Genomic DNA, 22,746 nt, shown 5'->3' with positions numbered 1-22,746 from the left:
GTTTCGACCTTTTAACTAACGACAGCTTAATCTCTCAAAAAGAAACTGTTACTTGCCTTTTCCTTTGCTGATATTCCAATAATACAGTTATCTTGATAATTTATACAGTAATCTTATCTTTTAGCTCATGAAAAATTATTCTCGTGACAGTTTTCACTCTAGTGGAAACATAAAAATAAAAATACTTCCACCTTCTTGCTTCTGTTGTGGTACTTTTCCTTTTGCTTTTGTTTTGATTTTAGAGTCAGAGACTTTTCAAAACATTTGAACGTTCTCTGGAGTTCATTCGAACACTTTACAAAAAGATTCGAAAGTTTTTAGGCACTCGAAATTGTAAACAAAAAAATACCGTCATGCGAAAAAGATTTGCTTGTTTGTTTTCAGACCGGACTTGGCCGAATTTGGCCGATTTGGACCGGTCTAGATCGGCCTTTGTTTAGAGAAAAGATTAAGAAACATGGCTCAGCTAAGATCTGCCTAGATTGGCCCAGATCGGTCAACATCGGCCAAATTCGGCCAAAAACGGTCCATATTGGCCAAAAGTTCGGCTTTTTAAGGATCAGCCCATTTTCAATGTGCTCCAAATCGCTTGCAGGGACACAAATATTCTGTTCAAAACAAAGAAAGCCTAGTTTATATTTGATTCGTCATTCTAAATGCCATGCAAATCTTTTTTTCTTGCTTTAGAAAGGTTTAAGATTGTTCTCTAATAACCCCTAATTCATGAGCATCCTTGTCTTTTAGTCATTCTTGTTTGATTTTTATTAGCAGATAATGCTCTCAACTGCTCTAACTTGGAACAATTGGTCGAAACATGAGAATGTTGATTGATATCTGGCCTGTATTTTCATGTACTGTTAAATCTCTTCGACAACAAATTTGTTTTTATAACTCCAACAAGTTTATCAATCAATCACTTTCTGTCATAATATGTGACGATATTTGTTATATATATTCTTACTTTATATCTTTCAGGCAAACAAAAACCTTATCCAACTAAAACACTAACAAATCTATTCTTCGATTCTATAACAATTTTGTTTGCCTCCTCATCATCATGGATAAACTGTTACGCCCAAAAGTATTTGAAACCGACTCAAATGACCCAAATGCAGAAAAACTTTATCGACATTGGAAAATGACATTCGCTAACTATATTGAAACATCTATCCCAGCCATTCCGGAGGGAGCAGAAAATGCAGTAAATCAACTCGCAAACATTGAACGTAAGAAACTTTTTGCGTTATTCAATAACATATCCGCTGACATCTTCGACATCGTAAGTGAAGCAGCAAACTATGACAATGCCATTCAGTTACTTGATGCAGCTTACATCAAACCAGCAAGTGTAGTCTACAACAGACACAAGCTCATCACATGTAAACAGGGACCATCCCAAACCATCGACACTTTTAAACAAGAACTACAACGACTATCGAAAAAATGTAATTTTCAACAAATTACAGCTGAAGAGTATCGACAGCAATATGTTCGAGACGCATTTATCAACGGCATATCATCAGCCCATATCCGTCAACGACTCCTTGAGAATATCGGAGAATTATCTTTAGATGATGCATTCGCACAAGCAAGAGCCCTAGAGCAAGCTCAAAGCCAATCTGCAGCCTACGAGAACAGTACCATTGCTGCCTTACCGATTGGTGAAGAAGTATCACTTGGCGCCATCAATCGAAACAAAAATTCATTTTCAGATAATTCTGATACTACCAAACAAAATCAACTGAAATCAAAGGAACTTTGCTATTTTTGTGGTAACTCGAGACACGCCAGATCCAATTGTCCAGCCAGAGAATCTGAGTGCAGAAACTGTAAAAAGAAAGGACATTGGGCGAAAGTTTGTAGATCTACCTCACCGAATACCCTGGGAGCAGCCGGCTTCAATGATTCATACCTTACCTGACTAGGCAACAGTGACATTTCGTATACAACTTGTCGTATCGATGGTGCATCAGATATTAAAGCCATGATTGATTCTGGAAGCTCATCGACATTCATCAAACAATCCGTCCCAAAGAAATTGAAACTTTTTGTTATTCCGAAAAACAGAACAATACCCCTAGCTGACAATAACCTCGTTGCCAAAATAGTAGGTGAAGTTGTGATTAACATTGATTTCAACGGTAGAGAACACAGGGGCGTGGTTGCAGAAGTCATAAAGGACTTATGCACAGACATTATCATCGGAAAAGATACTCTTAAGAAACACAAACGGGTTATCTTTAACTTCAATGGGTCAAAAGAAGACCTCGTCCTCGGAGCAATCGATCCCAATCCCAAAGATGTACCGAGTAATGCTGCATCCCTCCCATTTTGTACAGTTGGTATCCCTAGTCCACCATTATTCACATACCTTTCAAAGAAGACTAAGCCAGTGGCTACCAAGTCTCGCCGTCAATCCCCAGCTGATCGTCAATTCATCAAAACAGAAATCTTACGATTACAAAAGCAAGGAATCATCAAACCCTCCATATCTCCCTGGAGAGCTCAAGCTTTCGTCACAAAAGAAACAAGTAACCATAAACGTAGAATGGTAGTTGATTACAGTGAAACTATAAATCTCTTTACAGAACTAAACGCTTACCCTATGCCAAACTCAGTCGATATGGTACAAGAACTATCACAATACCAGTACTATTCCACATTTGATCTTAAATCAGCCTACCATCAAGTACCAATCCAACAATCAGACCCGGAAATACACTGCATTCGAGGCTGATGGACAACTTTGGGAGTTCACCCGTATACCTTTTGGAGTCACCAACGGTGTTAGCGCCTTCCAGCGTACAATGGATAAGGTCGTCCAAACTGAGAATCTAAAAGATACTTTTGTTTACGTTGATAACATTACTATTGCTGGTCGATCCAAAGAAGAGCATGATCAAAACGTCAAGAATTTTCATGCCGCTAGAGAAAAGTACAACCTTACGTTGAACCCAGATAAAACTATCTCAAGTACCCAGTCAATCACGCTCCTTGGATACATTGTTAGTAATAACTCGATATCTCCAGATGAACGTCGCCTTCAACCTTTACTTGATATGCCACCACCTACTAATCTAAAGTCACAGAAACGCGTCATAGGAATGTTCTCGTACTACAGTAAATTCATTGATAAATTTTCAGAGAAAATTCGTACACTCAACAAGAATACAATATTTCCAGTTCCAAAACCGGTTTTAGACGCATTCAATGGACTCAAGGAGGACTTGAAAAATGCAACTCTTCAACCTATCGATCCAGTAACACCCTTCGTCGTAGAGACAGATGCAAGTGACTTTTGTATTGCTGCTACGCTAAACCAAAACGGCCGTCCAGTTGCTTTCTTTTCACGGACACTTAAAAACAATGAAATTAAACGCCACTCTGTTGAAAAGGAAGCCGCAGCCATCGTAGAATCCATTCGTGATTGGAGACATTTCTTAATTGGACGCAAATTCAAGCTTATAACTGATCAAAGAAGTATTAGTTTCATGTTTGATAACCGTAGACGATCCAAGATTAAAAACGCCAAAATTGCTAGATGGCGTCTAGAACTATCTCAGTACAAATACGACATATCGTACAGACCAGGAAGTGAGAATCTTGTAGCTGACAGCTTTTCCAGGATAGCCGCAATGTGTCACCCCCTCCAAGAACTACGTAATCTTCATGAACAACTCTGTCATCCTGGCATCACAAGATTATCACACTTCGTTCGTCAGCGAAACCTACCATTCTCCCAGGAACAAATTAAGACAGTCACAAATACTTGTAAATCATGTATGTTCCACAAACCAAAGTTCTTAAATTCTCAAGGAACATTAATCAACGCTACAGCACCTTTTCAAAAAAACTGAACATCGATTTTAAAGGACCACTCCCACCTTCGAAAAGGGGAAATCGTTTTCTTCTAACATTGATTGATGAGTACTCTCGTTTTCCATTCGCATTTCCGTGCAAAGACACCAAAAGTTCAACCGTCAATCAGTGCTTCAACAACCTCTTCTCCATGTTCGGTATGCCCGAGATGGTTCACAATGACCGAGGAACAGATTTCTTATCCGAGGAAACGCAATCGTACTTGCTGAGTAAATCAATTGCCACCTCGAAAACTAGCCGCTACAATCCAAAAGGTAACGGTCAAGTTGAGAGACTGAATGGGACGTTATGGAAAGCTATACAAGTAACCTTAGATTCTCGCAACTTAAAACAGTCAGATTGGGAAGACATTCTTCCCGACGCACTACACTCAATCCGATCGCTACTTTGCACCACCACCAACGAAACACCCCATGAGAGAATGTTTAATTACACTCGCAAATCAACTTCAGGACGCTCAATTCCATCATGGGTTAAGCCAGGACCCATCTACATTCGAAATCAACCAAGAAAGAGTAAAAATGATCCCATTGTCACGTCAGCTACTCTCATTCATGCTAATCCAGAGTATGCACACGTTCGCCTTCAATCTGGAGTTGAAACGACTGTAAATCTTCGAGATATTGCCCAACACCCAGAAACATTAAGGGACTTTGAACCAGTTCAGAACACACGAACTGACATCTTGAACTCTGAGGTACTCGCTGAAGAGTCCTCTCCTGAAACACAAACTGTTCCACACATTACACCCCCTCTTGAGCCTGAGAACTATATGAATACTCAAGAGGGCACTGTTGTTGATGAATCGCCAAGCTCACGTAGAAGCACAAGGGTTTCTAAAACCCCAAAACGTTTTGATGACTTTGTTATGAAGTAACCTTTGCTTTTGGTTATTTTCTTTTCACTTGATTTTAGGTCTATATACATTTTATTTTATTTACTAGGGGAAAGTGTTATATGTTTATTCTTAGGTTTATATTTTTAGCTATACTGTCATATTTTATTTACTAGGGGAAAGTGTTATATATATTCTTACTTTATATCTTTCAGGCAAACAAAAACCTTATCCAACTAAAACACTAACAAATCTATTCTTCGATTCTATAACAATATTTTTCACTGATAGCGCGCCCTTTTTAACTTTTTTGTTTTCATTCAAAATGACCGGACGCTGATTGGAGAATTAGAGAATGCCTGCCACCTATCACCCGATGGGATTAACAAGTAACAAGTGTGTAACTTGCCATGCAAGTGACGTCAAACGCTCCATCGTTGTACCATTCATCATCTTCGTTCCAGACATTCGCGTGTGTTCCACTACAGATTTTTCTCATATTTCCATTTAAAAAGAGAAATCGTGTATTTTTTAATACACCGTTCATTTACTCAAATCAAATGACTTTGGAGGTTCGGTGAAATGGTGGCCAAATTGCCGTCTCATGTTTTGTCAGATAGTAAACTACTACAGACCATAAACTATTTCACAGTCTAGTTTTTTAAGATCTTGTCTCTGGTTTACAGTCTGGTCCAACTAACTTGCATGCAGGGATATTTGTCCCTGCATATGCGATTGCATCTGATTGGTTGATTCATGGCGAGTCACTGAGCAAAATCTTCACTGGGTTTTCTATATTTTTCTATGCGCGTGCATAATTATGGAAAAAGCTGACATTGCAAAAAATAATAAGCAAATGAAAATGAAAACACAAGTTCATTTCTAAACAAAATGGCTGATGGAAAGGAGCCTTTATGAATGTGGCTGATGTTTGGATGTAGTTTAAAGTAGTTTTGAAAGGTTTTTTAGTTTATAAAAGAGGTTTCATGGTAAGTAATTATGTGTGTCTGCCTGGGTTTCCAAAGTTTTGAGATTCTGTCAATAAGGGTTCATTCACATACAGTATCAAACAAAATGAAGATAGTATAGGAGTATAAATAATATTATGAGGAATATTTATAATGGTGTAAATAGGAGAGCAGACACTTTGATCTAAATTTTTTCAGGTAATGCTTCGATCCGTGTTCAGAAAACTAAAGAAACTTTTTCTTTATCAAGATTTGCACCATTGACCAAAATTTCAAGTAATTTCTCAGGCGAGTTCCTTGCAAATTTTAACATCCTCAATAATCTGCCATGCAGAGAACATTCCGCTACGGCCCACATTTCAAAATTGGCCTGGGTATTTTTTGCACGGGAAAAAGGCTTTGTATGGTTTGGTATGCTAATCAGCACATTTCAAGTGGTTTTGGGCTTTAGCTTTAAATTCCGCCAGACAAACTTGATGAAATTCAGCACAGAATCTAACTTGCCTATTATTTACATTTTGGAGGTGGAAAGATGGTGTGGATGTCTCTGGTTGTTGAAAAATACAGTTTTTTTGGTTTTAAGTATCCAAATTAGGATGTTGATTGCTATTTTGGATACTTTTTTATATCAAAGTTAAGGTACTCTCCAATAATCCTTGACTGTTTAAGATTTTTAAAAGAAAAATTTTTATGCAAATTTAGGCCAAATTTGTGGAAGTCCCTTCATTAGATTTTATCTTTAAAGAGATAGAGTTATCTTCACAGGAAAGAAAGGGTTGTTTTTGTTTATGCCCAAAACTTAAATTGTTTGATTTCCAAAAAGTAATTTTATAATTGGGCTCCTTACCCTTAAAACATAGGAAAGCCAGAGTGTGAAACAGGTTTCATAATCATCATCAAGCTAATGCATCTCTGTGCCAGTGATTTGAAATAGCAGTCAGTAATCAGTTAAAACCAACCAGAAATAAAAAATCACTAACACGAAAATTTTCAGATTTAAAGAAATAACCGACCAATATTTGAGTGATCTATATTAATCCTATACTTTTTGATAAATGTTGGTCCAGTTATCTTTTGGAACAATAATTGTTTCTATCTAGAATTTTCATGTACATTGTATTTGTAACAAACTGGTTTAAACATTTTAATTTTAAGGCATAATTCCTTGAAAGAATGTTGGATTCATACCTTTTTCAAAACACCTTAAAGAAAAAGTCATTTTCTCTGCTATGTATTGCTATGAAAATTTACAAAATTTTGACCTTCGGGTGACATGAAACTAAAAATGATGCAAAAGCTTATTTAAGCAACTGTTGTAATAAAACCCATACTGAAGAACATTGCTCTCCATCAAGATATCTGATGCTGTTTCAGTTTTCAATGAAATTTGTTTCATCAACAATTTTCTACATCTTAAAAAAAACTTTTGTAGAAGCCATTCATTATAAACCATCTGTGTGAGGCGTTCAACGCGACCCAATTTTCACCTTAGAAATTGAACCAGACAATATTTATATTGTGGTATTTTCTTGAAAAAAAACAACTTAATTTTGTACTATTTTCACTTTTTTCTAGCCAAATTCTGTCCTAAAGTTGTCCTATGTTTTGGTCAAAATCTATTTTACTAACTAATTTGTCTAATTTTATTGGTAGAAAATGATGTGAAAATCGAATTTAATCAATAGAATGGGTTCATTTTGTTTTGAGGTATGAATCTAAATGATGGCGGTCTAAATGCGCATTATTGAGAGTCTCTAAAAGCTTATCAGATCTACTACACCACACAGGCTGTTTCAATAGCAGCTTGGAAAATATTATGTGTCTTCACTTTTCAATCTTGGAAATCTTAATTGTTTTGGTTTGTGGCTGCACGGTGCATGTAAAGGCCGGCGCAAATGAATCCAACATTCAATCCAACATTTCCAATTCATCGTTGACGACATTGTTGGACGACATGTTGGACGAAAAGTCATGTGGGAAAAGTCGAAAAGTTGCATGAAAAGTCATTTGCGCAAAAACGTCAAACATTTTCATCCAACATGATTACGCAAATGTATCCAACATTGAAACCAACATAAAAGTGACGTCAATCTCATAAAAAATGTTGGATGAAAAGTTGATGACGGCGATCAAACTCCATCCAACATGATTTCCAACAATTTTCTTAAAAAGTTGCAATTTTATGACTTGCGCAAATGAACCCAACATTTGATCCAACAATAATGTTGGATCAAATGTTGGATTCATTTGCGCCGGCCTTTACCATTCAGTCATCACTCCATGTCTTTTCTATAGAAAGTGCATTAGAGTCAGATATTTTCAATTAGAATGGAAATATGAAATTAAACTACAATTGGTTTGATATTATACAAAATTTGAAAAATCTTTTTTACGACCCTTTGAGAGGCTATTTTTCCCAACTTTTTTATTTCATAACTTTATTTCAAATTAGGAGAATTTATGACCATATGATTGAGGGGGTAAATTTTTTATATTTCATAATTTTGGGACCCTTTTCAGAGACTCAATTGTTAGTTTATGGTTTCTGTAACCCTCTGTTTTGAGAGACTTTTGAGGATGTTAAAAAGGAATCCTAAAGGCTTGCACATACGCTGATACCCAGTTTGAACCTCCCCCAGGCTTTTTAATTGCTATGCAAGTACTAATTTGTGAAGAATCAAGAGGTCATTTAATGTGATGTATGAAACATCTTACCTCTATTATGCTGCTATAAAGTTTATTTAAATTCTGATATAACTTGGGAAATATCAGCCCACAGTGTTATATTCTTTTGTATTGCACCTGATACATAGAATTATCTTTCAAACAAGTGAATTGAAAACTATGGGCATAGAGTTCATAGATTAAGTGTCTTTATATTTTTGGGTAAGACTTTGCAAGCTTACTACTAGGAGATAACATTAACATAACTTGAAAAGAAATTCATATATTATTTATTTGGATACATAAAGCATTTTTTAAAGCGTCCTATTGCAGACTTAACGCTTTTCTTCCTTTTATCGATGTGGTATTTCTTAAAATGATGCTATAAGTTTATGTAGCTAACAAAGAGCGAAGAGCCCCTAAAGATATGCTCTTCAATAAGGTTTTCTAAGGTTTATGTTTCATGGCTCCATCATACAAGGCTCTATTCTTTAACCCTAATTGATTTATTTGTTCTCCTTATAAAACTTATAACCACAGAGCATCAAAATATAGCTTTTATCAAATAAGAATGCAGGTTTCGTATACAATAGAGCAAGATTGTCTTCGTCTCATGATACCTATAGTGAGAGTATTTATTGATAATCAATGAAAAGATAATTGCTTTTTAAATAACTGTTTTTATTTTCTCAGCAAGGTTTATGAATTTTCATCACATGGTTTATAATAAGAGCTATCTCTAGCTATGATGCTAAATCAAAATTAAGACTAGGGGGATTACAGATAGCTTAAGCACCAGGAAGGGTCTTGTTTGATAAGAAAGGATCTTTTTTTCACATGGTAGAATTTTGTGTTTTTTTTTATCATATCTGTAACTATTAGGCAATCATGTTTTCTTTAATCTTGGTAAGACTAAATATTATATATTTTCTGGATTTCACATTTCAGCACTGTTTTCAAATCACTTTTTCAATTTTATACCATGTACCAGATATCCTTTGCCCCTGAGAGCGAACCTTTTTTCGGTTCTTGTTGTATCTACTAAGTAAACAAGGCTTCGAAGGCATTTTCATTATCAGCTACACACAGTTCTATAAATTTGATGCCTTTTTTCAAAGTATCTCAATTAATTTTTCACTATATATACTTTGGATTTTGTTTTAGACGGACAAGAAGGACAAAAACAAAGGAAATCAACAACAGCCCTCACAATCCTCTGAAGATGACGTAAGAATTTACTTTTTGACCTAGCTATTTTAAAAGTATACATTCTCCCATCTTACTAGTGTTATTGTATCAAATAAGGTTACAGTGTAATGGCTTGATTGATAGCTTCGACTAGAATAAAGAAAAAGCTTCTTTCTCTCCATTTGATGTTAATGATAATAATGATAATATTGTTAGTTTTTTTACAGTTTTAGGGTAGTCTGTTCTTATCATTACAAACTAGTCAGATAATTCCTAATCTCTCTTGATTTTTTATTTACAACTCATCGAAATCTCCCCACTGAATCTATTTAAAAGACGTTTTTTTATAAGATTGTCTAAAATCTTCGAAACCTAGAAATGCTCTTAAAATGTCACCATTTTGTGAGTATTTTTGTACGATTTCCTAAAAAATAGGTTATTTGGCCTTATGTTCTTTTTACGTTTGTTCTTATAAAAAATGTGTACTTTCCATAAAACGTTCAAGATTTATGATTTAAAATAAACTTTTTTAAATGAATTTTTTATCTGTGTTCTCTCTGAAAAGGTTGGACATTGGACAACACATTTGATTGGATTCCCACTAGAAATCTTCTTTTTCCAATGAAGATATTTTTTCTTCCATGGTCTTCTAAATAATATCTCTTCAATCCCCCCTCCTTTTCAATTCCTATGCATAATTTTCTCTCAAATGAAAGCAAGTTCACGAATGCTCTGGAACATCGAAGAAATCAAGTCATGGAGATCTCATCAAGCATCAAGTGTTTGTTAGCCTTCAAGGTCTGTTTGTCCCCCTTCGTTAAACCCTTTTTAAAATTGGCAAACAGAAAGTTTTTCCCCTAGTGAAACGTGAAGGATAAATATATCACATATTCTAACTGTGCCGGTTTCCTCGAATAATTTCTCCTCTGTATGCGTTGCTCAGTTCTTTTTCCACCTTTCTAAATTATTCAAAATTTTCTTTTTCATTTATGAATTTGGCTTCCCTTTTTTGCACAATTCTCGAACAATAGTATATTCCCTTTACTTTATCCATAATTTACAAGTTTCTACTATATTTTCATCATATTTTTTTTGTGTTATGATTTTTTAAAGTAGAATTGGAAGCTGTAACTTGTGTAACTCGTCTCTAAATTTCTGCCAACTGTTCCTTGATGTGTTTTGGAAGTTTTGTTCACAGATTATATGACCTGATGTATGGAAAACAATTTATATAGAAGTCAAAATACTTAAGATTTGATATTTGTTGAGCCTTAGTAGCCAAATAAAGATTTCTCAAAGTTTCGTGACAGTGTTTACGTTTGGATTTCGAGCTTGAGCTTGTAGATTTTGTTAGCAGTTTTTTTTTTGAATTACTACATAATTACAAGATGGCAGTTTGAAAACACTTTCCTTTCTTGTAAGTTTGGTCCGGCTGATTTATTTAAATAACCAATACACGTTTTTTTTATAAGAACATCCAAAAAATTTGAAACCTTCAGATGTTCTTAAAACTTTTTGAGTTTCAAGCCTAACAATGTTCAGAACACGAATTCTTATTTTCCCCCATTTTTATGTATTTTTTTCCATTTTCCTAAGAAATTGGCTGTTTTTGAGTCCACGCAGCCTTAAAATGTTCTTAGCTTCTTAACATTTTGTACTTATATAGTTTGTTCTTATAAAAAAAACATGTATAATATTGAGCCAGGCATGTTTGCTTATCTTGTTACCAGTTTTTCATACTTTTCATTATGTATTTTCTTCCCTCATCATCCGATAAAACAGATCACACTTTGTTTACAAATCTATCATATTTAGACGGCTCTTGGGGAATAAGTTTAACCTGAAAATGAGTTATGTACAGTTTCTACAGCGTCTTCTAAAGCAACTTTTAAATCTTCGAAAGGTGTCCCGTTTTTCTTTCCCTTACTTTAAAGTACTGGCATTTCTAGTTAAGCACGATCTGATCTGGCTTTAAACATAATGGTACAATCATTAGTGTGACCAAAACCTTTTTAACATCTTGATGGGCTGTCCATCCTTCAGAAAATCTCTCCCTCCACTGACAAAAACCTTTTCACTTTTAATATTTAATATTGAAATAAACTGGATTGACACGGTGATGTTTGTATGTTTTATCTAACATAGTTGCTGAATATTTTCATAATGCGTTGAAAATTCGAATGTTTTCAGTTCGTATATTGGCTCATATTGACACCTTGTTTTTTGACTCGTTTTACCATCACAAACGATTGACTTCAAGAAGTGATACATACACGTTATTTTTTATAAGAACATCTAAAATTTTTGAAGCCTTCGGATGTTCTTAACTTTTTGAGTGAAATGTTCTTCATATGTTCTTATTTTGACCATTTTGTGAGTGTTTTTGGCTATTTTCCTAAGAAAAATGTCGTTTTTGAGACCACAAAGCCTTAAAATGATCTTATCTTATTACTAACATTTTGGCCATAGAAGCCTTCCTTATGTTCTTATATAGTTTGTTTTTATAAAAAACATGTACCTCAGAAAGCTTTGTAAACATTTCGATTCAAAATCTTAACACAACGGAAACATTTCATTACCAGGGGACAGGGGACTGGGTTACATTTTATAAGAATTGAATCATGTCAATGTTCTATATTTCCTGCTAAAAGGGTGCCATCAAGTATACACGATACACGATTTACGTGAAGCTTAGGTTTTTCGATCAGTGGGCTCTTCCAGTTGAGAGATTTTAGGGGAAGTAGCATAACAGTTTTTCACAATTTTTTAATAACCCTTCTCCTATGTATACTTTTTTTCTGGAAGAGCTCAATCCCAATGCAATGTTACTTTTTCTATTACTATAAGCCATAGTGGAAATCCATTGATTGTTGGAAATGAATCGAAATTGGCACTCTGATTAACATATCATATGCAAACATTAAAAGCATTCCTTGTTGCTATGTAACAATTAATTAAAAAACCGACATCGACAACCTCAGAGCTCTTAGAAAATAATTTAAAGTCTTTTCTTTCCTTTATCTATGTCTTATACTCTATACTTAACATTTTTTGCCATCATATCTCTCTCTTTATTTTTCTTTACGACTTTCTTATATAGCTTTTTTAATATATCTCACAGTATTAAATATATACTTGGACAACATACATACATACTTTCAAGAAAAAAGTTGAGAAAAAAATATCTTACTTTGAACTTTTTGAGAACTCGTTGTGGCTATGCTATTAAGCTTTGTAGCTTTACGATTTTTTTGCTCTAGAATTGTTCTAAAGACTTTGATAGTAGTGATTCTTTTGTTAGGATAAAGAATATGAGCAAAATGATTTACATGTTTTTCGCTTTTGTACCCGTTCATATTCTCTTGCTCGTGAAGTACTTCTGCAGAGGTTCTATGTTTCTACAGAAAAAAATACTTCATATCAAAGATAGAGATTTGTTACTAAATATTCTTTGTGTTTCAAACATTTTTGACATCTCTATACGAAAAAACCTTCACCTTTTCAATCAATTGTTTTGCTTCGCTTTCAAATTTGCTTAAAATGATGAATGGTTTTTTTTGACGAGGTTTGGTCGTGAAATACTGAAACATGCATAGAGAAAGTGTCATTTAGAAATTTGCTCCACTTTTTCACGAATTCCTTTATGGATGGTGAAAGGTCTGACAGTCTATTTTATTGTTAGGCAAATCAAATTTGTAGAGAAAGGAAGCTTACAGTTCTTTCTTGAGGGAAGTTATACCCACGTCAGTATTATATTTTAGAGTATTTTTTTTATGACAAATAGTCGTTGAACTTTTCGCTCTCTATCTTTGCTAGATCAGTTGATGAGATGAGGCTTTTAAAAGTGAGGACGATAGCTGAATGCCAGTTAATCAAACTACATGGCTCTTTTGAAAAGATAAAGACGTTGTTGCTTCAGAGATTGCTGTGTTTCAATTAGACTTTTCCAGAAATTTTCGAAAGTATTGTTAAGCTTGACATTCAAATTCGATGGTTATTTTTAAAGCTTGTGTATGACCTAGTTTCGATTTATTTTATTTCGTTTTTCCCCTCGTGCAATATTTCCTTGTTTTGCTCTTTCAGAAAATGAAGTCGAGTGCTCCGCCGGCCACACCTGTGGCCAAGAAAGGGGTCAGTACCATGGCTGGCCTCTTGAAAAGGGGCGAACGACGTCAAGGCTCCTCAAACTATTACAAAGTTAGCATGAACCGTGAACTTCAAAAGCTTCCTCTGATTAAAGGTAAGATTTTCCTTTCCTAAAAGTGATATTGACTACTTTTGTATAATGCCGGGTGGTCCAAAAAAAGTGTCCATAAAATTCAAATTGTTTACTGAAAATGAAAATTTGAGGGATGTTCAGAGTTATATAAAAGATTGTCTGTATCAAATTTCAAGTCAATAAAACCAATAGAACTTGCTACGTGAAAATTTAAATTTGACGGACACTTTTTTTGGACCACCCGGTATTTTGTAAAAATCGAACGTTGAAGGTCGTTGCGATGTTGAGACGATTGATTAGAAATGAAGTATGTTTTAGATGTCATTTTATACGGTTTTATTTTCGGTGTTTAACAATACTCAACCTTCTTTTATAACCTTAGCTAAGGGACCTTTTTTAAATGCAACGTTAACGCCTTTTTAGCCCTTTTTTGGAAAATTTCTCCTCGATAAATGTCCCACAACTCTCCCCGCACTGATCATCAGATCAAGAGTTACACTTTTATCATTTTCTTCCATAGACGTTACAGCTAGCGAACGCGAGAACCTGTTTCTCCAGAAACTTCAACAATGTTGCACATTATTCGACTTTGTGGTGGACCCCCTGTCTGACCTCAAGTGGAAAGAAGTGAAACGGGCTGCACTGAATGAAATTGTGGATTACGTAACCAATAACCAGGGGGTCATCACGGAAGCCATATACCCTGAAGCTGTACATATGGTAAGTAGATTTTGAATATTTACTAGACATTATAATTATTTTAGCATCCTACACTCTGGTTTGCCAATTAAAAATCTCTGTTGACTTTGGTATTTGATGGAAACCTTTAAGAGTGGTGCCTACACACTTTATTGACGATAGGGGCATCTATGGGAAAAGATTTTTTGAAAAATGAAGTATCGGTATTATTCGAATTACAATTCTCTGACGAATTTCAGAATACACTAGCTAGTAATTCGCACAGGTAATCAATAATTAACAATAATTAACTTATTTAAAATGTAACTTTATTTGATTACTTAACAAAACTTATTATGAAGCAACATTTATCATTGCTCGTGTGGTTAAAAGATAAAAGCACTGTTTTAATGTAGCCTCGCTGTACGAGCTCTTACTATGTAAGGGGAAACAAAACAGCACTTCCATACAGCTGGTAAATTTCTCAAATTTTTGAAATCTTTCATGTTGCAACTGTAAATGTCGATCTATCAACCTGATCGAGAGTGTCCAAAGACGTGCGACAAAACTAGTAAAACCAATCTCACGGTTACCATATGCAGAAAGACTAAGACGCTTGGCGCTACCATCCCTTGAGTTTCGAAGACTTTTCTGTGACATGGTCCAGGTGTATAAGCATATCCACATCTATGATAGTAAAACAACACCAAAAAAGTTTATTAAAAGGACGATACCATGTAGAAAGCATATATACGGGCTTCAGTTTCCCGGACGATGGAGTACGCGGTGCACAAAGCAAGTCCTTCTTTTATAGAACTATCTCAACTTGGAACGCGCTTCCAAAATACGTGGCAGAAGCAACATCGATAAAATCGTTCAAGAATAATTTAAACTAAGCATGGGCAAACCATGAACTACGCTATTTATTGTAAATAAACAAAGACCAGTTCTAGAGGCCCACGGCGTGCCTGAACTTTGTATTCGTTGTAATAATAATAATAATAAAGTAACGATATTCGATATATTTTAAACTTCTTTTTTTTTCAGTTTGCGGTGAATATTTTTCGATCATTACCCCCGTCTGCAAATCCTGCCGGCGCCGAATATGACCCAGAAGAAGACGAGCCAACGCTTGAAGCTGCATGGCCTCATTTGCAAGTACCGTAACTTTTTGTCTTTTTTTGTTTTTGTGTCCTTAAAAATTTGAAGAACAAAGGAGGCCAAAGGATAGAGAAAAAGCTGCAAAAAAATGCTCATGCATTATATTCTACCAGTTGATCTTAGTTATGGACCCTTACAATGGAGAGTAGATTTAGACAAATATGATTGAAATTTGGGGTAAGAATCAACCCGCACGGTGCATTATCTTGTGAATTTAGGCAAAAACATGGTCAGATTTTCCTAATTCTGGCTAAAAAACTCGTTTTGCTCACTTTTTACACCCTTATATTTTCACGTTTTTGCACTTTCTCTACTTTTGTAGAGGTAGGCGTCCGTTGCCAACAAGTAGTTTTGCTTTGGAAGTGTTGGGACAACTAACCCATCAAGTCAAATTAAGGCTGGAAATAAATTTTCGTTTCAGCAAAGACGTAAACCCGAAAATATAATTAAAATTGATAAAAGCTTGGTTAAAAAGGAAAGTCTTAAAACTACTCAAACAGTTTTCTATAGGACTAGATGGATACTTTCATTCTTTGATTTCTTTATTTTAGATCGTATACGAATTTTTCTTGCGGTTTTTGGAATCGCCTGATTTTCAACCCAACACGGCCACCGCGAAACGACATATCGACCAAAACTTCATCGTAAAAGTATGACATATTTTTAGTTATCGTATGAAACTGCCCAAAACTGCCTAAGAATAGGGTTTTCATTAGAAAGGTCCTCGAAAAAGTAGCTAAAGCCGTGAAAATCGGATTTTCTTATGGGGCAATTCCCTTTTATAATTTTAAGAGGAAATGAGCATTTCCCGCGATTGGCTTGGTAATGGTAATGTTTAAAGTTTAATGGAGTCCGATTTTCGAAAGAATAATTTTTGGGCAAAGTTGAGCCAAAACGTGCCTAAAATTGGGTTTTTTGGCTGGTGTGTGAAATTGCTTCATTTTCTACTGATTTTTTTGCATAAAGACAGAGTGATCGGTTTTTGGCCTTGGAAATCAGTATTTTGTATTTGATTAGTAATAACTTGTAGGAAAAATGAGTATTTCCCTATTTCCCTTTCAGCTATTGGATTTATTTGACAGCGAGGACCCTCGTGAAAGAGATTTCCTCAAGACCATCCTTCATCGAATTTACGGCAAATTTTTAAACCTCAGAGCATTTATTAGAAAAAATATTAATAATTTATTTTATGGGTAAGTAGTAGTTGATACAATCAATCTTTGTGTCTTGATTAGATAAATCTATGTACAGTTTGAAAAAAATACAATACTCGAGGAATTAGCATCTTTGTTCGTTTGATGCCTGTCTCCTGCTTTAAACTTTAGAGGTGTAAATCTGAAGAAAACATTCTGGCTAGAAGCATTATTTGTAGTGGAATCATAATCTCAAATAGAAATCATGCATGCTTGGGATTGAAACTTTTTAATTTGACTACGTACTTTTTCATTTCATTTCAGATTTATTTATGAAACTGAGCGCCACAATGGCGTTGCTGAATTATTGGAAGTCCTCGGAAGGTATAGACTTTTTTTAGTTTTTGATATGGGTTTTTATTTGGACTAAATTTTTTGATTAAATTATAGTAGTAATGATTTTTTGGTATCTTCAGAAAATCATCCTGATTTGTCACCTCAGAGAAGGAGGAGAAGGAGAACGACAAATTATTCAGTTTTTCCTACAGTATAGTATTGTTTTAAGGCCGGTCTCCAATGGAATTGCTGCATTTTTCTTTTGACCAATAGCGTGGTAGCTTTGCTCGAAAAAGTGCGATCGCAGCGCGCGCAAGTGGAGACCAGTCTTTAAGGATTGTCTAACTTTTATCTTTTCAGTATTATCAATGGCTTCGCACTTCCCTTGAAAGAAGAACACAAAATCTTTTTACTGAAAGTTTTATTACCACTCCACAAAGCGAAAGCACTGAGTGTGCATCATCCTCAACTTGCGTATTGCGTTGTCCAATTCTTAGAGAAAGATCCTCAGCTCACTGAACCGGTAAGAAAGCTCTCATTTTGCCAAAGCTCTAATTTCTCCTAACTTTTGATGACGTCATTCCCGGCCATGGGTTCTTCGTTTTTTTTAAACTCAAATCATTTCCTAAAACCCTGCCAATAATTCAAAGGTCTTTATCATGCGTGAGCAACACACAACTCGGCGTATGCGATGCCGGGTGACGACATACCCAATATCGCTACCTGCTTAATAAAACGAACTTAACAATTTCCACTGAATACTAATTTATTTATATTCACAGCGTTAGAATCTTATCTGATTGAGATTGTATCGCCATAAAAAACAGATTGAGAATCCTTTTTTTTAGCCAGTACCTTCTCAATGAACCAAATTTTTCATTTGTTTCATATTAAAACCACTGACCTTTATATATCCCTGGGCCAAGCTATATCCGCCATCTTTGATCGAAGTTTTTTTTGAATAGGTACCCGTAAAGAAGCCATTGCAGTGTTAAAAATTTACGTCTAACGGCGCTACATCATCAAAAGTTTTCGAGGGAAAGTAGATTTAGCGCTGTCGATGCATTTACACCGCTATTGAATAGTGCCGTCATTAGGGTACCACTTTTCGAAAAACTCCTATCAAAGATTTTGCTTGGCTGGGATTGAGAAACTTGGTTCAGGGTATATAAAGCTCAGTGGTTAAAACGCAGCAATAAAGCGGTTTTTGTCAAATGGGTACCTTTAGTTAGACTGAGCAAAAATTAAATCTTTTAATATCATTGTTGCTCTTTTTTCAGACAATAATGGGATTGCTGAAATTTTGGCCAAAGGTTCACAGTCCAAAAGAGGTAAGTATACTAACCAAAGATCACAGGATCCGTTAGTTTTTTTGAAATCATGACTTGAAAAGCGTTTTTCATTCATATTTTTCATACATTTTGTTAATACCGGGTGACCCACGAAAAAGTTCAGACGTTTCCCGACATCTTGAGGCCGAACAAATGTCCCAAAGTGCTTGGTGTTTTGATATTTAGAAAGTAGATATCCTAACTTAAAATTTGAGCTATCACTTTTTAAATTTGACCAACTTGTTCTCTACTTATGAGCTTTTAAACTCAAAATTCACTTTTCGGAAAGTGTAAAAAAACACGTAAAAAGAGGTATTAAATTTATGCAATCAATCAGAAAATCACTTACAAATTGACTTACTTAACGAGTTTTATGACATTAATGATTAATAAAAACACCTTTAAAAGTAATTTTTGTCTAAAACAAGACTAGTTTTTATAAAAATTGGCGCTTTTGTAGATTTTTCAGATTTTTTTCAAAAACTGTATATCAAAAACGTCTAAAAATACCAAATTTGATACCCCTTTTTTACGTGTTTTTTACACTTTCCGAAAAGTGACTTTTGACTTTAAAAGCTCATAAGTAGAGAACAAATCGGTCAAATTTAAAAAGTGATAGCTCAAATTTTAAGTTAGGATATCTACTTTCTAAATATCTAAACTCTAAGCACTTTGGGAGATTTGTTCGGCCTCAAGACGTCGGGAAACGTCTGAACTTTTTCGTGGGTCACCCGGTACAAGATCTTGTTATATTCAATAATACAAAGTGAACTTTGAACTAAACCTCCTTTGGCTAAACTAAAATTAAGAGATACTTTAAGGGCAGAAAGTTTCGCGATTAGAAAGTTTCGCGGGCAGAAAGTTTTGCGAAGTCAAAAAGTCGCGAAATTTAGCGAATCCATATAAAATTTATCTTTTTTGGTAACAAAAACTCAAAAAACACGCAAAAATTTAGCAAACAGTGCAAATCTGAGTAGGAAAGTTTATTTTTTGCGAAAAAAAACTTTCGCGTTTTTCAGGTTTAATTTCTTACCTGGCAGAAACTTTCGCGAAAAAGAATCAAAATCGCGAAAAACGCGAAAGTTTCTGCCCCCGAAAGTATGGTTTTGAGTCTAATCAATGACTGTTAATTTTACAGGTGATGTTTTTGAACGAGCTTGAAGAAATTTTGGATGTCATAGAACCCAACGAATTTGTCAAAGTTCAAAAAGCATTATTTCGTAAATTAGCACAATGCGTATCAAGTCCTCATTTTCAGGTACGTTTTTGAGTGAATGAATGAATGAATGAATGATAGGTGAATGAATGAATGAATGATAGGTGAATGAATGAATGAACATTTAGCCGAATGCAGAGAATTTATAGTGTCGGGTGATTACATGAACATTTACAAGAATAATTACAATTTGGCCAAGAATTTTGGTCCTTCCATATTTTACGCTGAAAAGTCTCCAGAGAATGGATTTGTACTAGATTTGATGCCTCTTTAAATCAGTGATTAGTTCTATTTATACTGAGACGATTAGTTTGTCTGAGACGAGCAATTTAGAAAATTAGCATTATGGAGGAGTGTACTTTCCATTCATATTTCAATAAATAGGATCTCCTCCACAGAGCACATTTTACAAACTACTCGTCTCAGACGATTTTTCCGTCTCAGTATAAATGGAAATATTGAAAAATCTTTATAAACGATTTGAATTTTCAGGTAGCGGAGCGTGCATTATACTATTGGAACAATGAATACATAATGAGTTTGGTTAGCGACAATGCAACTGTTATCCTACCCATCATCTTTCCAAGTCTCTACAAAAACTCTAAATCACATTGGAACAAGTAAGTCTCGCACAATCGTTTAACAACCTCATATGCTGGAGGAGCTGGAGCGCTAAGATTTATAACTGTATTCTTGTATCACCTTCTTAATCTTGTTAGTGTATTCACCTTTAAATGCTTTCTGTAATCATGGTCATGATATGTGAGAAAAAAAGGGAATTCACATGCAGAATTTTAAAACCCGCAACTGATTGTTAAATCCTCTAACTTACTTTTCATTAAACCTTCATGATCTGAGAATTTTAAAAAGATGTTCTAATAATGCTGATGATATAGCCTATGGGAGCAACTAAAGACTTCCCGTACCCGAATCGAAAATAACAAATGAAATAAAAGTGGACATACTGAAATCGCACCTAAAAATCTAAATATGTTTCGTCCCGATTCTACTGTTCTACTGTTTTTCAGAACGATCCATGGTCTGATATACAACGCGTTGAAACTACTTATGGAAATGAATCAACGACTGTTTGATGAATGCGCCAAAAAGTATAATATTGAAGTCGAAAAGTGAGTTACAATAATCTTTTTTGACGTTTTTCAAAAACTTTTTAAATCTTAGTACTTGAATAGTCAAAATCTTTCGTTTTAACTTGGTCGATAGACTACCTTCAATACAAACTTTTGCCTCTCTCTAAGCTTTCACTCGACCGAGTTTTTTTGCTCTCAGTTTAACATGATACTGACAACTGATGTAATTTTATTTTTCAGAGAAGCACAAAAGTTAGAGGAACGTGAGAACGCTTGGCATCGTATATTTGATTTGGCCCTTAAAAATCCAGAGGTATGTTTGTTTTATAAACGTGTTCCCTTTTGAATTTCATAATCACCACTAGACCAATTTTGCTCAATCATTCTTTTCAGGTAAAATTCATCTACTTGTTTACCCTCTATAACTCGACTACAAAAAGGGTTCGATTTATAGATTTTGTATTATCGAGATCCTTAACGTCTTAATTTATTTGTCACTTTTGAGGACGGCGGAGTGGCTGAAGCGATTTGGAATAACCCGCAGTTTTGACCCGCAAAATCGAGGACAGTAAAAGCCCTGATTTACCGTCATCCTCAGCTGGTCAAGATCTAGTCAAATTAGAACCATGCCGTATCAGTAGTAAACACATAAACTCGGTTTCTCTCGGTTTGTATCAAACATACAAATATATTTTTTTTTGCTTTCGATCAATCAGAGCTCGAAGTATTTGACGATGCGAGAAGATATGTTCGAAGATTATCCTTCCATACAAAACAAAATCAACCAATTAAAATCACTGAACGGAAAGTCCGGTATCGACATCAACCAATTGCACAACGTCGTATGTGTTTTAGTAAAAGCTCTTCCGTGTTAGACGGATTTCCGTCCCGAAGTATATTAGGAGGTCAAAGTTCTCAAAATCCTGCATAATTCGCCAACAATTTCGAGAATATGTGCTATTTTTCCGTGTAAAATCCATTTCCCGTCTAACACGAAAAACCCTGCTTTGATATCACTGATGCATGGATGCTTATTAATCAATCGGGAAAAATTTAACAAGTGATTGGGGACGGGGTCTTTAAAGTATCTGAGTGCAGATAATGGATCATCACTTAGAAGGGAACTAGCTTAGAAAGCACTCGATATTCTTGCATTATCCAATTAAAAGTTAACTTAGAAAACAGTCTTTTGACAGATATTATGCAGGTTGCTGTAATACCTTATTTTCATATCTGTCAATAGGTTGAACATTGTGCAGATATTATCCACAATCCACAGCCTAAACGCGTCGGGCAACGTCGCAAATCTGAACTACCTCTTCCGAACGCCACTATACAAGCCCTTGCTAAACACAGACACCCAGATGATCATTTATCAGCTCAAGACGAAACTTAAAAACTCTGGCGCTAGTCTATCAATAAGCTAACCTTTCTCAACTTCTCTAAGAAGGTTTTAACGGATACTAGCTTCATGGCTAGAATTGCGTATATGTGGAAAGCAGGTACCAGGACTAGACGTGTTTTTCTGAAACTTTGGTCGTTATTGCAATCATATAAACATAATGGCTCCCCTCCAGTTGGTGAAAATTTCGAAAAAAGAAAAAGTACTGCTGACGTAAGCGCTCTCTTACCGAACTTTACCGAAGCTGGTCTCGGGTTGTCGGTGTGAGTTGTAAAGTAAAGAATTAAAAACGTTTTTTTATAGAATGTTATGTGGCCATATTTTAATGGTCTTGTTTTGACACAGTATAACAAAAAATACCCAATTATTTATTACCCCCTCTCCCCCAACCCCCCAAAAAACCCTCACCGGTTTTCCATGCATCGATTAATTATTGTTTTTATAGGTTTTGAATTGATTTTCCCTCTTTGCCATTTTTTTGTTGATGATTTTTTTGTACATTGAAAAATTATTTTTGCTACTCTAGCACCATTTTATCTTATTTGTTTGTTTTATCACTTTAGAAATTTTACATTATTAGATACATTTTTCGTTCTTTTGAATTGGTGGAAAGTTTTGATTATTTTTTTAGTCACGAAGTTGAAC

General features: G+C 35.0%; 2 protein-coding genes across 3 annotated transcripts; both read left to right on the top strand.

The window, feature by feature from the left end:
* Positions 1 to 1,057: 1,057 nt before the first annotated feature.
* Positions 1,058 to 1,921, top strand: LOC136823958 (uncharacterized). Its single transcript, XM_067080115.1, has one exon. The coding sequence runs from the start codon at positions 1,058 to 1,060 to the stop codon at positions 1,919 to 1,921; it is 864 nt and encodes a 287-aa protein (XP_066936216.1).
* A 7,206-nt stretch (positions 1,922 to 9,127) lies between these two features.
* On the top strand, positions 9,128 to 22,703 carry LOC136823932 (serine/threonine-protein phosphatase 2A 56 kDa regulatory subunit gamma isoform-like). Of its 2 annotated transcripts, XM_067080091.1 has the most exons (16): positions 9,128 to 9,252; positions 9,511 to 9,573; positions 13,618 to 13,774; positions 14,274 to 14,473; positions 15,479 to 15,589; positions 16,144 to 16,242; positions 16,655 to 16,785; positions 17,050 to 17,109; positions 17,422 to 17,584; positions 18,342 to 18,392; positions 19,531 to 19,650; positions 20,101 to 20,228; positions 20,637 to 20,738; positions 20,940 to 21,012; positions 21,416 to 21,541; positions 21,943 to 22,703. In XM_067080091.1, exons 1-16 carry the CDS (start codon positions 9,235 to 9,237, stop codon positions 22,093 to 22,095), a joined length of 1,755 nt encoding a protein of 584 aa, XP_066936192.1. In that variant the 5' UTR covers positions 9,128 to 9,234; the 3' UTR covers positions 22,096 to 22,703. The 2 variants fall into 2 exon arrangements, with proteins under 2 accessions (XP_066936192.1, XP_066936191.1); XM_067080090.1 differs by lacking the exons at positions 9,128 to 9,252; positions 9,511 to 9,573 and adding an exon at positions 13,167 to 13,277.
* Positions 22,704 to 22,746: the final 43 nt, after the last annotated feature.

Source organism: Clytia hemisphaerica, unplaced genomic scaffold, assembly GCF_902728285.1.
Source record: "Clytia hemisphaerica strain Z4C2 unplaced genomic scaffold, Clytia hemisphaerica genome assembly, whole genome shotgun sequence".
Classification (NCBI taxonomy): Eukaryota; Metazoa; Cnidaria; class Hydrozoa; order Leptothecata; family Clytiidae; genus Clytia; species Clytia hemisphaerica.
This window is presented reverse-complemented; position numbering and strand designations above follow the sequence as displayed.